The sequence below is a fragment of the Anabas testudineus genome, chromosome 13 (assembly GCF_900324465.2).
Source record: "Anabas testudineus chromosome 13, fAnaTes1.2, whole genome shotgun sequence".
NCBI lineage: Eukaryota > Metazoa > Chordata > Actinopteri > Anabantiformes > Anabantidae > Anabas > Anabas testudineus.
In genome coordinates, this window is record NC_046622.1 from 18,946,113 (window position 1) to 18,960,819 (window position 14,707).

Genomic DNA, 14,707 nt, shown 5'->3' on the forward strand with positions numbered 1-14,707 from the left:
CACAGAACCCTGTGGAACTCCGAACTTGTGTGTGCATGGACTCCTCGTTAACATGCACATACAGGAAACTAGCTGATCGATAAAGCAGCCTAGTGCTGCTCCTTTAACCCCAATGACATGTTCCAGAATGTGCAAATGTATGAGAGTCCTGAGGCCTGTGCTTTAAATTTTAATGCTCCATTTCTTGAAAGGGGTGCAAGCGCAAATTTTCATATTGGCATAGACAAACATTATTTGAATTGAGCATACCACTGTACATCTGGAAGAAACATGTTGTCAAATGAATGGTGTTGAATTTAGCTGCTTCATTGCACAGGAGAGGCCAAAGACCAGGGGTCTAAGGTCTAAAGTTCAGGTCTAAAGAAGATATTTTTATTACTTTTCAAGAATAGGAATTTGTTTTTTCTTTGGCCCACAGTACTAAAACGCCAGAATTTCAGGTTGGACAATCAATCCATGTATAATACAGTGTACAGCTTCAAAACTACATCTAAATCATAGTAATCACAGGAGGTTTTATCTCTGAGGGAAGAGTTCCACCCTCTTACATTTGTCTCCTCTCATTTCTCTTCTGCCGCTGCTTCTCGCCTCTGACAGACTGTCTGTATCCATCATAGATATCAAAGCATTTCTTATGTCTGGAATTTCAGTCTGGTATATCTATCTCAAGCATGAAAGTAAAGAAAGGGGAGTTTGAATGAAATATGGAGTCAGGGAGATCAACAGAGAACAGTTTGAGACCGAGCTGGAAGCTGGAGGGTTGTGAGAGAGACAGATTTTGAAATGAGAGTGATGTGGAGAAGTTAGACAGCAAGACAAGAGAGGTGAAATTGGTAATAACTTGTGACAGAGGGAGATGTAGATAGTGAGGGAAGCAGATAAGGGGAGCAGAGGGAGAAGAGGCATAATCAGGCTCTCACCCTGACTGGGTGCGTTAATTAAGCTTTCAGTGCTGATCTGGAGGGAAAGCAGACAGTGGAGAGCGCTTCAGCCCTCTGTCCTCCTCTCATACCATAAACATGGCTCTCACAGTGTGGATATTGATTTTATAATGTGTCTGTCAGCATTTATCTGAACAAAAGCTGCATTTTGTCATTGCCAAATTTTCCCAGGAACAAACCAAAACACGTTCAGGTCCTGCTCAAGTTCAAGTTTGTTATAGTTATTAAGTCTTTCGTCAGATTGCTCCAAAAAACCCTATCCACAATATGTGATCAGAATATGTGTGGCTTTTGTTGGGTTTATTTCTTCACAGTAGCCCTAGACAAATTAAATAGCATTTACCTACAAACCTGCTTATGTACAGTAAATCATGTGAAGCAGTATTAATGCTTTTTGGACTTTTCATACATTTTGTAAAATGTAGCATGTTTTATATTTCTTTTATTTACGAAGCCTTGAATCTGAGAATATTTGTATGCATGGCACAATACAAAAAAAAAAAAAAACATCACTATGAAACCCACTTTAACATTTAGATGACATTTTCTTTATAATGAAAATGGCTTTTGTAATTATTAATCACTAGTGATTCAAAGCCAACACAGAACCCACACATTGGCTATGATGTTTGTTTTCTGTTTTTAAGATGACTTTAAATGTTTATAGTAAATCAATGTTGTATTTTGAATCTTAGTGTTAAGATTATTTATAATAGAAATGTTTGATAAATTAGTGCCTGAGTGCTTTACATGCACATATTAAAACTCATGCATTGAGACTAAGTAAGTGCTACAAGAGTGTAGATGCATCTAAGCACCGTTATATGTGTCAGTATTCTTTTTTACAGGGTGTAGAAAGACTCATTTCATGCCCCTAAAAATCCTTCACTTAATGATGCAAGAATGAAGTGAGAAAAAGCAAGACAGGCTCAGCGTGGCCTCAAGCCGCTTACTGGATAAAAAAAATTTGGCTTTTACAGCAGAACAAGTAAAATTGGATGACAAAGGAAAACAGCTTTGGGATTTAGCTGGTTAACATGTTATTTGTGTAATATACAGGGAACATTGACACAGGGCCTGTTGTTCATAAAGGAAAATTATAAAATTGGTATTATAAGTGTGTGTTTATTTGTGTGTGCATATAAGTGAGCGTTTCAGCTGTGTCTGATAGTGCTTCTTCTCCTACACCAATAAAATTTGCCTGATGTCTTATGAGATGTGAGAGGCGCACCATGACTCACTAACACACGGTTTGTAAACCGAGACTGCTTCATCTCCTGCTCACTTACTGTCTCTCTCATCTCCTCCTTCCTGTATTCCTGTCGCCCTCTCTATTTCGTAACTTTGTGATCTCTCTCCATCTGCCCCACTAGCATTTATTAACTCTGCATTCACCTCAGTCTCCATTCTGTAGTGCCTGTTCCCTCCTCAGTGGTCTTACAAAGCCATCAATTTTATTATTAAAGAACTGATGCAATCAGTAATTAATTAAAGAGACAATTGGAGAATTATGACCCAGGATGAGGGTAGGAACACTTAGGAATCTATGGAAGAAGAAACAGAGGGGCATCAGAGTAGGCAGGAGTGACAGAGGAAAGGTGGACTGCAAATGAAAAAGTTAAACCAGAGATGTCCATCTACATGCAGACGCCACACAGAAAGGCACCTGGACAACCAGTGCATGTAAACCCAGCTTCTTCTGGCTGTGAGTTGACAGTGCTATCCACTACACCACGGTGCCGCCCCTCAGACCAGAGATATGCATGGAGGAAATGGCCACGGACATATCGAAGCCAATAAATGGAGAACCAGCCTTGTGTCGGAGCAGGTGTAGAGGAGGAGAAAGTGATCGGCATAAATGACACACTGAGATGAAAGTAGAGACTGATGAAGTCACTGGCAGATGTGACCTGCTGCTCTTCCAGCTGTTACTTGAGCCAGAGGCAGCACAGCTGGTGACGAGGCAGCGGGGAGGAGGAGGGAGGTGACTGGATAGAATGTCAGACTTGGATCTTGGTGGCAGGTGATGCTGTGAAGTGCAGAGTTGAAAGAAGGACATGCATGTGTTGCACTTCCAGGGTTACTTTTCTTCAATGAATCGCACGACGTGTGTGAAGGAATAGTTGATGTCATCCAAATACCTGTACCCTAAACCTATGACACACCACACAGCAGCCAGTTAGCTTGGCTTAGACACAGTGGAACATCTAGCCTGGCAGATTTGTAATGTTTAAACACAGCTAGTCATTTAATCATAGTGTTTGTATCAAATAGAAACTGAAACTTCTGAAGAATATGTTAATGTCCAAATTTCCGGGCAACAGATATGGACCAAACTGTGGCAGAAATGATAACCTACACATGAGGCACTTTTTATATTAATATAAACCTGCTTCGCTCTGCCCACTCATTCTGCCTCTAATAAGATAATGACATCTTCAGTTCATTTTCTGTCAACATCAGTCAGGTTAATCACTAGTGCTTCCTGCCTCTGTATATTGAACAGATCTAAACCTCTCTCTCTCTCTCAATATCTTTCTCTCTTATGACAGGTGGAAGAGATCCGTGGTTTCATTGAGTCTCTGGCAGAGAAAGTTGAAGAGGTGAAGAGGAAGCACAGCGCCATCCTCGCTTCGCCTAACCCCGACGAGAGTAAGACTGTTTCTCTTTCATGTTGGTAGAGTAGAAATCATTGGCAGGCTGCTGTATTGGATTGCATTAGCTTGTACAGATGTACCTCTGGCCAGTGAGTGTATGTCACCTGGTGCAGCGGAGTGTGATATTTGGTCATCCACATACTTGAGCATATGCATGCATGTGGTGTACTGAGTTAAGTCACAGCATCTGTTGGTGCTTCTTGCAGCTCTGTAGTCCTTTTTTCACTGCACAGTCTTATTTAAGTGTCGACTCACACGTCCACACTTCCTGAGTCACATCACAGGTTGAAAAGACTCAGGTGTGTGGTGGCTTTGTAAGCAGGTGACTAAGTAGAAAGCAGGACATGAGTCATTTTCACTGCACATGGTAATTCAGAGGGATTTCTGTTCTACCATTTATTGTTGACTAAAATAACTTCAAAAAGCCTTTAATTTAAAATGTGTTCATCCCTTCAGCAGAGTTTAAGAGACTTGTCGAATTTAAGTTATAACAAACTCCACTGGAAGATATTTAGTCTTCTACTGCAATTAAATGTATTTGCTCTTAAGATGTTAAAATATTTTGCATGACTTGCTTATTCTCGTATTCCCTGTGTCCCACCTACCTGAAAAAAAGCATTGATCTGTATATTTGAGAAAGCTGCTTGCAGTGTGTTTTTGCGATCAATAATAATGTGTACCTTCATACTGAACTCTCATTAATGATAATGATAACAATAATAATTAGGGAGTTGGGATACACTAGATTGCAAAGTATGTGACTCCATGAGAGGCAACAACAACACCAAAGTGACAGATGCCTTTGAGCTGAGCAGTCAGGCAAATCAGTCTGCAGTTATATGGGCCGTTTGGGTTTGCTGGGAGCTGTGCGGACTGAAGTCTGATGACAGTAGAAGCAAAACACCTGCGGCCTCCTTCCTTCACAAACTGCAAGTGGAGCAGCTTATTGCTGGAGGTGCTGCTCAGGGCGCCTTCTTTATTTTGCCTTTCCACCCTTACCAGCTGGAGTCGAGATTGAGTTCATTCAGCCAGGTCCTGTTATGGTCCTTGATCAGTGCCAATGACTTGTCCATTTTACAGCAGAGATATCTTACAATGCCTGTAATGATGGAAGGACAGAAAATGCTTATAACGTCTAGAGCTGCAGAGCTGTATTTTTCTCTTTTACTGTGTGGAAACAAATCTGTATCAAGGGTGTCTCCTAACAAAGTCATGTCCCAGTATAAACGCAGGGATCAGAAAGATCCCAAAGAGTCCACATCTGCTCATCACCTCAGAATAAGCACGCAATGTGAGTTGTTGGCCAGGCTAAACTCAACAAAACTTACAAAAGACCCAGAGAGGAGAACTGCTGTAACTGGCTGCCTCCCTACAGGTGCCATAATGACTTTACTGTTGGTTTTTCCTCTAATTTGTCAGCCATATATATTTCTCAAATGAGGACTTATCATGAATTAATTCATTGACTCAGCGAGATGAGGTCATATTGTCCAAACCAAGACTGACCTTTTTTCACACACCTATGGTTAATGATAGCATTAATACTGCAAATGACTCAGTAATGAGTCAGAGACGCACTTAATGGAAGGAAGAAAGAGAATAAAGCCAAAAGTCACAGTTTTATATGCCGTTTAATGCACAGCGGCAGCAGAAAGCCTGATAATAGTGGCAGATTCCACTGAACAAAGGGGAAAAAATGACTCAATCTCCTAAAGGAAATTGAGGAAATAAAGAACGATTTGTCAGAAAAGCAAAAAGCCTGCCTGTTGATAGAGACTGTGATAAGAATCTGTCCTGTTTAGCGTTCATGCTGTCACTGTAAGATCTCTTACACGCCTGTTTGGGCATTTTTCTCTACTTTTATGCTTCCTCTTCATACGTTTTTAGTCCAGTCTTGACCGGCTGATAACAGCTTCTTACCTTCAACCATTTCAACCACTGCTCTTTGCTTCTGGTTAGTCTGTGCTAGATAATACAAATTACAATTCATCTTTACTCCTCCCGTCTTCCCACTCCCCCGTCTCTTTTCTCTCACACCTCTTGCTCCCTCGTTTATGTCAGGGCATTGATCTAGACCCCTGCTCTCTTGAGAGGGATACTCATACTAGTAACACCTCCCAATCTCTTTCCCCGTGTCTCACCTTCCTAAAAAAAGCATCGATCTGCTTGTAGCAGCAGGCATCAGATGAGCCCTTTAACCAGCCGCGGTGTGCAGATTACCCAGAGCAGAGCGATGAGACAAGGTGCTGCATTTAAGATATGATTTGACTTTGTGGCTGAAATCGATGTTCAGTGTGTGTGTGTCTTGTTGATAAATGCATCAGTCACCAGCCGGTGGAAATGTCAGGCTTGTTCATTACATGGAGGTTTGCTTTTCCCTGTTGCATTGTGGCCAATGATGTACAATGTACAACAGTGTTGTACAGTTGTAGGTTTAATAATCATGATATATTGGCTAATAGCCATCAGAGCGTAATGGATATTGAACCTACGTTTCCTCATGAGCACATTCCTCTAATGCAGGAAGAGGAGACATAAATGCATTAGATGTTTAGAAACATGATTGAATTCCATTTCATTGCGTGATTTGTTTTATTTTGTAGCACTGTTTGTTGGTCTTGTGCATCTTTTCTCCTCAGTATAAAGGTCAAAAGTCAGTGAAGTGCTTTTTCTGCAGCATTCTCACTGGCCTTTACACCCAGAGAGCACAAGGCCGATATAAAATCAAACTTAGTGGAGGTGTTAAACATTTGCCATTTGCTTTGTTGAACCAACCTCAGAGTAGTGCAATATAGGAAAACGTTGTTTGTAGACATTTTGCCATATTATACTTCTCCTACTTCCTGTTCTCTTTCCCACACAGACTGTAGTGTTATATCAGATAGTAGTTTGACGAGATAAGGACAGTTTACAGTGTTAGATAGTGAATTTACACACCTACTCCGTCAGATAACTGTGACAGGCAGCTTATCTCTCCCAAACTGTCATTTCCTTTCTCTTCATTGAAGGTTAGATACCTATCATCATGGTTCTTACTGGAGTTCTGTTTTGTTGACTGTGGAAACTGGACATCTTCAGTTCAGGAAGTATTAGTTGTGTGATTTAGATGAGGTTGTAGTCTGTGTCCATTTTATTCTGATCTTTAAGGAAAGCTTTTGTCGGTGTTTGACTTAGTGAAGGAGACGTAATCTGGTTTGTTATGTTCTGACGTGTAGGTTTGACCCCTGATTAAAAGCAACTAATCAGTTCAGCTTAGGGGCTTCATGTTGACACAGTTGTTCATAGTTCCTCTGGAAGAGCAATAATAAAAAAAAAAGCATTACTGTATGGATTATACATGTGTCCAGTCGTGTGGCATCATGTTGTCTTACTGGTTTTGGATAATGTAATGTTATAAACAATAGACTCACAGCATCGGCACATTACTATATTACTTATACTACTTTTGTTTTATTTCAGGAAACTTAACGTACGAAAAATAAAATATAACCTATAACACAAAAGTGGGTGATTTATTTAGAGCTCCCCACATAAGGGAAGGCTTTCAGGGGAGCTCGTGTCCTTTTCAGGGAAGCCAAGCTCGCCTTAGCTCCCCCATAATATGAACTATGGTCTGGACTGTAGGAGGAAACATGAGCAGTGACTGTGTACTGGGAACATAAAAGATTGATCCCAGTACGCTTAATGTGCCTTCCTGGTTTGTGCATTAAAACCATTTGAGAGAAGCAGCCTGGGGTTATACATTGTAGTGTACTTAGAGGATGTAAAAATCAATGCAAAACTAACAGAAAACAAGTAGATGGACTTTAAATGTGTGTTTTGCTCTCAGCACTTCTGGCTGCAGAATTTTGGATGAATTATAATGTCAAACTCTAAATCGCTCTGTCTGCCAGAAGATTAATCTGCAAATAACTGTAAACAGAGTAACTCAATCTGGGTGTGTCACACTAGACAAAGTGAAATGAAATGTTAACTTCCATTTGTTTGTGCATCAGGGCCCAAAAAACATACATGATTTGTGACTTGGTTTTAACTTAAACCATTAACCCTTACGTAGTGCAGCTGCTACAACTTGGAATTAAGTCCCCAAATGGGAAAAAGCCACAGTTTTAATATTTCTCCACTATCTCCATGCTGCTGCAGAATGTAGGCCTACTGAGACTTTTAGTTAATTAGAGGCAGAGACTCCTCAGTGCTTATACTTGGGAGTTTATTTAACAACATTTCTCCGTCTGTTTTCGCGTCCACTTAATGTTTGCTTCCTCTGACATCTCAGCCTCCAGTTTCCAAAGAGCATCTTTCCCGTGACTCTTAAAAGTCCTCAACTCGCAGTGCTGGAGATGCTTGTTTTAATTGCAGTCTCTGAGTGTTACTATTTCTAGTGTCAGTTTTTTGGCTGAGTGCGCTTCCGCCCTCGGAGTGCTGTTTGCCAGTGCTCCTCCAGCCTCAACCAAATTTTGAAAGTGTTGTGTAAGTTCCCCCAGCTCTCTGTATTTTGTTTGTTCTTCCCTGACAATGTTTTTTCACTTTGTCTCTCTCCTTTATCTGTCTCTATTTCCTATTCTCTTACATCTCCCCAATAAAATCTGAGCTCATATAGTGTTACAGCTGGTGAAGACAGGGCTTTATACTGTGCAATTATGATATCCCTCTTTAAGTGAAGGTAATAGGATGTGGATGTGCATGTCCACACGCACGGGCACACACACACACACACACACACACATATTTTTGCACGCAATGGAGGTCAAAGCTAGTAAGATAACTCAGGGGATAAATTTGTTTAACTGCCCTCTGTCCTCTTGGCAGTCTTACTGCTCTGATCGAGATTAAAATGTCAAGCGCTGGGAGGCAGGGAGAGGTTTCAGAGTGACAGAAACAGTGACATTTCAACATAGCTACACTTATACTGTCTTGAAAGATGTTACAGGAGAATGAGAGGTTGAGAGAGGTTGGAAAGAAAGGTACCATACTCACAGGCTCTTGGTGGTATAGATAGATAGATAGATAGATAGATAGATAGATAGATAGATAGATAGATAGATAGATAGATAGATAGATAGATAGATAGATAGATAGATTTCTGTCATTTTGTCATTACCTTACCTCATACTGCATTTCTGCAGGAAGACAAATATCAGTAATGTTTGAGGGATGAGCTCATATTCTGTCTCTGAAACATCCAACACCTGGACTCTAGACGATCAATAAGCAGAGCAAACACACAAATGGCTGGTAACATATTTACACAAAGAACAGAGAGAGACTGTGAGATGGACAAAAAGATAAATGGCTGCAAGTTAGAGACTGGAAAGGCAGCAGTTGACCCTCACTTAAAAAGGAGGATGACCTGGTGTCATTGTAGCTTGACATTTGATTGACACGTAAAGCCTGTGTTATCACTGTCAAAGGTAATCTGCTGATTGTGACAGTCAAGAAGGAACCTGTGATACGTCTGTCTTATAAATGAATAAATGAATAAATGCTACTTCATTTATCCTCTTGAACCAAAATTGATGTAGGGAAGAAGTGACTCAGAGCTTCAGGAGGTTTAAGATGATTAAATCCTGCTCACATGCTTTCATCATCATATTTCCAATGAGTGATGTACATCGATCAGCCACAACATTAAAACCTCTGAGACGTGACGTGAATAACGTTGATTATCTTGTTACAATGGCACCTGTCAAGAGGATATATTGAACATTTTGTTCTTGAATTTGATGTGTTGGGAGCAGGAAAAATGGGCAAGCGTAAAGATCTGGGTGTTATCTCCACAATGGCAGGTCTTTTGTTGGATGTAGAATGCAGCGGTCATTATCTACCAGGAGTGGTCCAAGGAAGGACAGGTTTGACCGACTGACAGATGTCAGAACACACATCACATCACAGCTTGCTCCATATGCTGGTTTTAATGTTGTGGCTGATTGGTTTAAACATGCTCTAGACGCAAAGGCTGGCAGTACAGTGCAAGTGAAGTCGAATGTGCTGTGTTTTTTAAAGGCTGTCAAAAATGAGCCTGCAAACAAAGACCAGTATACAGGAGAACAGTTTTAAAAATACTGCATACTGGTATTTTGATGCTTGTTTAGGTGATCTGAATTATAATATATTGTACTTTAAGAAATCAGTTGTCTTGGAGGTGGTGTGTATACTGTTTAGTGCAGTATCATTGACGTTTACTTAGATTTTCTGATTTGCATCAGCTGCTTCACGATCACAGGCTCATTCATCAGCTGCTTGGCCACCAGCTCCTGTCTTTTTCTTACCGGAGCTGAAGGCATCCAGAATAACCTGACACTTTTCCTCTGGTGATACTTCATGCCAACACAGAGCTCCTGGGTGCAGATCAGCTTCTTACCAAGTGTTTGTGACGGGAATTAGGAAGTGTTAAATGAGCTTTAGCCTTTCTGGTCTGCATGTTTCTCTGCACTGTCTCAGTCATTCTGGTTAAATATTGTTTGTTGTCAGTGTAATGCCAGCTGTGGTAATAATCATAATCAGTGTCCTGGAGGGACTTTGGAAGACCACTGGTGCATGAAAGAGTAGTGTTGTCGTTTACACTGAATTACATCGATATTCATTCTATTTTATAAATGAATTAAGCACCGCAGCGTAAATAAATGCAAATGTAAACAAATGGAAATAAACACAATGTGTTCTATATTAAACCACACCACACTAGAGACAGGGTCGCATGAAAAGACAAAATAAAACAACAAATCAGTCACAGCTCACAGACTCGCCTATGCCAGTTGGTCCCTGCCAAATATAGAAACCTTTTAAATCACAGAGATATTTAGTTTTATAATTTAAAAGCTTAGTAATTTTCCAAAAATGATGAATACTTTGTCTTGCTGTCTTTACTTTTAACTAGCCATTAAAGAATATGTATTACATTTTCATAAAGATCCTGCAAGAGCATGTACTTTATCTTCTTTCTGTCTTTCCTCAATTTTTCCCTGCCTCGCAGCGTCTCTCTCGCTCTCTCTGTCTGTCTTTGAAACAATCTGAAGCTGGGAGGAGGACGACGGCACACATCGCCATAGCAACACAGTCTTAATGATGGCAACAAGCGTGACCTGAAGATTCCATTCGAGCGTCTGGGAGAGGGATGGAGTGTGAAGCCACAGCTCAATTGACTCCTCAGTTTTGCCCTCTAATTTGCTTCCCTCTCACTCCCGCTACTTATTCATCAGTGTCTGCACTCTTCTTCTTTTCAGACAGCCAATAATGAGGCTGAATAGAGACTTGATCGAGCAGGTTGGCCCCTGTTTGGTTACCACGAGGGGGGAATCTAATCTAACTCCTTAACACACACACACACACACACACACACACACACACACACAGTGCGCACACACTCCACACAAGCCCAGTTTTTTAAATGATATTATCTGTGTGATGCCAGTAGAGCTGACCTCATAAAACAGGTTAGCAGAGGTTGCTATGGTCAAGCAGACATGAGAGAGATACTTTTCCGTAACCTTACACCTCTCAGAGTTTCTGAAGTTGTGAAACAAGGGGACGAAAAGGTGAAGAACAGGGAAAAAAGGAATTCACAGTTCAGAGAAATTATAAAGTATCTTTATTTATCATGTGAGTAATCAAATTACAGTGTTAAACAGGTATTTTGGGATCTAAAATGGGTTACAATTTTTGAGCAACTTTTGCTCCACACACAGAAAACATACACCACAGAACTCGGTTTATTCACATTGCTCCTTCTTCTTCTTCGGTCTTCAGTCTACCACCTCAGAACGGTCTCTGACCCTGACAATCTCACATTTTGCCACTGGCAAAAAAATTATTGATGAAAGATGCAATTTTATTCAGAAGTATACGAAGGATATGGTAATGTGCCAGTGTTTGTTTTAGAATTACTTGTGGAAAATGTGGCTTGCAGGCGGCTAGTGTAGTGGTAAGATTGCTGGACTCCTTAGGCAAGACCTCCTTACGCTTACCCTGCCTACTCTTGTACCTTATAAGTCGCTTTGGTCTGCTAAATGAAAATGGTATTTTGCATATTTAGTTCTTCTTTAGTATAACCCCAGGTGTCAGTACTTGATTTAATTATTGTTCCTTTCACTGGGACTTGGCTGCTCTGTATATCCTCCACAAGCCGGGTATCATTTTATCATAATATTTCACATCTCTTTCTACTGCTTGTCATCAGCTACCTCTCTTTTCCAGGTATATTTAAAGCATACATAATATGTTAATAATGGCTCCTATACAACACAACCCTGAGGGAATTTGTTTTTTTATTTGTTTTTAAGTTATGTTTACCTTCACAGCTTCTCACCAAAAAGCTTTGAGTGTGTGTCCTTGAGGCTCAACAAACATGCTCAATGCATTTCCCTTCTTCATGAAATATTTGTAAAGCTGGTTTCTGTTTAATATTTTAAATCGGGCATTGTTAGCATCTCTGTTTGCGGGCTGGCAGTCTGCTGTCTTGATGTACGCGTTGCACCACTGGCACCAATGATAAACAAATAACGTGGAACAGCTGGCTGAAACATATCACATTGCTTGCATGCGTGCACAGGGATCCACCCATAAAAACCTCAACAGCGGACCATTAAGAAACCTCATGTAGACCTAGTGATCCTAGTTTTTTTTCTCTTTCCCCGTCACATTGCTTCTAAAAAAAAGAGAAAAATACTACTTATAAAAAAGAAGTAACTGACTGCTTTGTCCCGCTGAGCTGTAGGTACCACAGCCTGATGTTTGCTGATATGGAAATACATCTGTTAAGCAGATTACAAGCTTGTAGTGCTTTGCTGATCAGTAGCTAATAGGTTCACCATCTCCTCTGAGCTGCTATAGTTTTGTGTTATCCCACAGGCTGGTTAGAGGATTTATGCCTGCCAGCATTAGTGTGTATAAGCTGATGATTAGGATTCATAGAACATACAGTATATTATTCAGTGTTAATAAAATGAGGTATGATCATCGTGGTGGACCTTCATGTTTTATTTTTTGATTGTGTTCAGCTCAGTATGCCGGCCATGTGAGCGTTTTGACTGTTTTTAATCATCAAAGTGTGACATCTCAAACTGCCACGAAGAGCATTCACACAATGTGTAATGTAGATTTACTGTGTAGCTGTAGGAGATGACGTGATTATATCTTTTTTTTTTTTTTTTTTGCTTCTTTCCTATTTCACAAAATGTACAAATATAATGTTTCAATAATTTAACATCTAGTAGCAGCTGACATCATTTTCACACTATGTAATCAAATTACCCAGTGAAGCCGTAGTTGGGAGCACATTTGTTATGTTTGCTGTGTTTTTTAATTCCTAAGTCTGTTATTCGTCTTTGTGATTTATGCAACCTTAAACACGCAGGTACCAGGCAAAAACAAAGTTATTATACAAAAAGAACCGCAAGCAATTTGGTTTGACTGAATAGTTTGACTTGAGTAACTTTTAGGGACCATGTTTTACGTCTGCTGCCTTCCCGCCGCTACCTAACATATGGAGATTTGGCTCTATTATGGTATTAAGATGATAAATGCTTTTCTCAGTGCTTAGCTATGTGCTATAAATGGCGATTAATGCTCCGGGGAGAGTGAGAGAGTTTGTGTGAAAACCCTTCTCGTTTTCCCTCCTTTTTGCTTCTCTCTATGCTCAGCCTAGGATTTTTCTCTCAAAACAGTAAATAGATGGTAAACAGTTTTTAGTGTTAATAAAGAGCACATTAACAATTAATATGTGATTTACTGCCACAATGTAATCATAAGCAGGTTTAGGTGCTTATTAATGTATTTGTCAACTACTGTAACTCCTCCTGATTGAAGGTGTTTTAACAGACATACGAGAATCTTTTTAGACAAAATTACAAATGTGTCATTGTTTAAATAAACCAGTAATTATGGTTTATAATGAACGATTATGATGTTGCATTTGTGACCAAGTAAATCTGGAGACTATTAGTTTATTTCCAGTTCGGCGAACACTGAACATTTAAAACAATGTGTTCATATATTTGTCTCATCTGCAAAGTATGACCTCATTTAAAAAAACAAGTTTGTGATTATATATTAAAAAAACTTTGAAACTGGAAGACAGTTATTAGGTACATGCCTACGTTTATATGCAGCTCACTAACGCCTCATTGTGCACACTATGTTTGCATGGTAGATCTGTTTATTATTTGTTAAATGTGCTGGATGCTAGTTTCATCTAAGTGAAGTACTATGGCACACAGCCTCTATTTTGAGAAAATAGTGCATTAGGAAAGTGATAACTTAGAGTAGTATCATCTGTGCAGTTACAAAAAATAATCATTAGACAAGATTACTCAAGTGAACTGTTTATTTGCAGCTACATCTCTAATGAGAATGTAACTTGGTTTCCATTGTTCAATTTATTTTTCTGCTGTAAGAATTATACCATTATTAGCCTGACCTAACACATTACACAAGTTAGTTTACCGTGTGTAATAATCTGTTAAATAAGATTATCAATCTGTTGTTTTGGCTCTAGCTGTAATGAGCAACAGAAGGAAGAAAAGATTAGAAGTCAGTTCTTCTTCTTCATGACAGCATGATGTGACAACCACCGTATCCATTCTTCAGTGTTGCCCTTTGAAGTTTGCAGTCATAAGTAAAACTCATGTGTTCTCCTGTTATCCTACACATGCATATGAAATAATAGGAATTCGTTTTAATCACTGACAAAGAATAACCATAAATATGATGATGGGACTTGCCTCAGCATTAGCATAAATCCTGCAACTGTCGTCTCTAATTAAATAAAGGGCACAGTCAAACTTTCGCAGTCAAAGAAATCCTTTTCTGCCTTTCTCCTCTTCTCTGTGCCTCTGAAATCCACAAAGAGACAAACTGCCCAGCTGTGCAGAGGTGGAGCTTAAGCTTTGTTTTTTTCATTCTTCATACAATTGTGTGAGTGCAACACCAGGACTACCTTTAGGGAGAGAGTAAAGAAGAGTTTTACCGTGTAGAATCGGGGCTGTGCCCATGGTTTACTGTGATAATTTCTCCCCACGATAAGAATTTCATATTATCATATTATCAACATTACCAATGTTGCCTATGTGCTATAATGTGGGCATCCCACTTCAGCCTTCATGATGAAATACC

The 14,707-nt window shown here is 39.8% G+C and overlaps 1 protein-coding gene across 4 annotated transcripts in view; it reads left to right on the top strand.

Moving 5' to 3' along the window:
- stx1a (syntaxin 1A (brain)) overlaps nucleotides 1-14,707 on the top strand; it is a 48,316-nt gene that overhangs the window by 16,162 nt on the left and 17,447 nt on the right. For all 4 annotated transcript variants that reach the window (XR_003297411.1, XM_026339302.1, XM_026339312.1 and 1 more), the window contains exon 3: nucleotides 3,494-3,593. Coding sequence is in view for 3 of the 4 variants with exons in the window: in XM_026339302.1 (XP_026195087.1) it covers nucleotides 3,494-3,593 (100 nt within the window). In the remaining variant the exon portion in view is untranslated. The remainder of the gene's footprint in view (nucleotides 1-3,493; nucleotides 3,594-14,707) is intronic.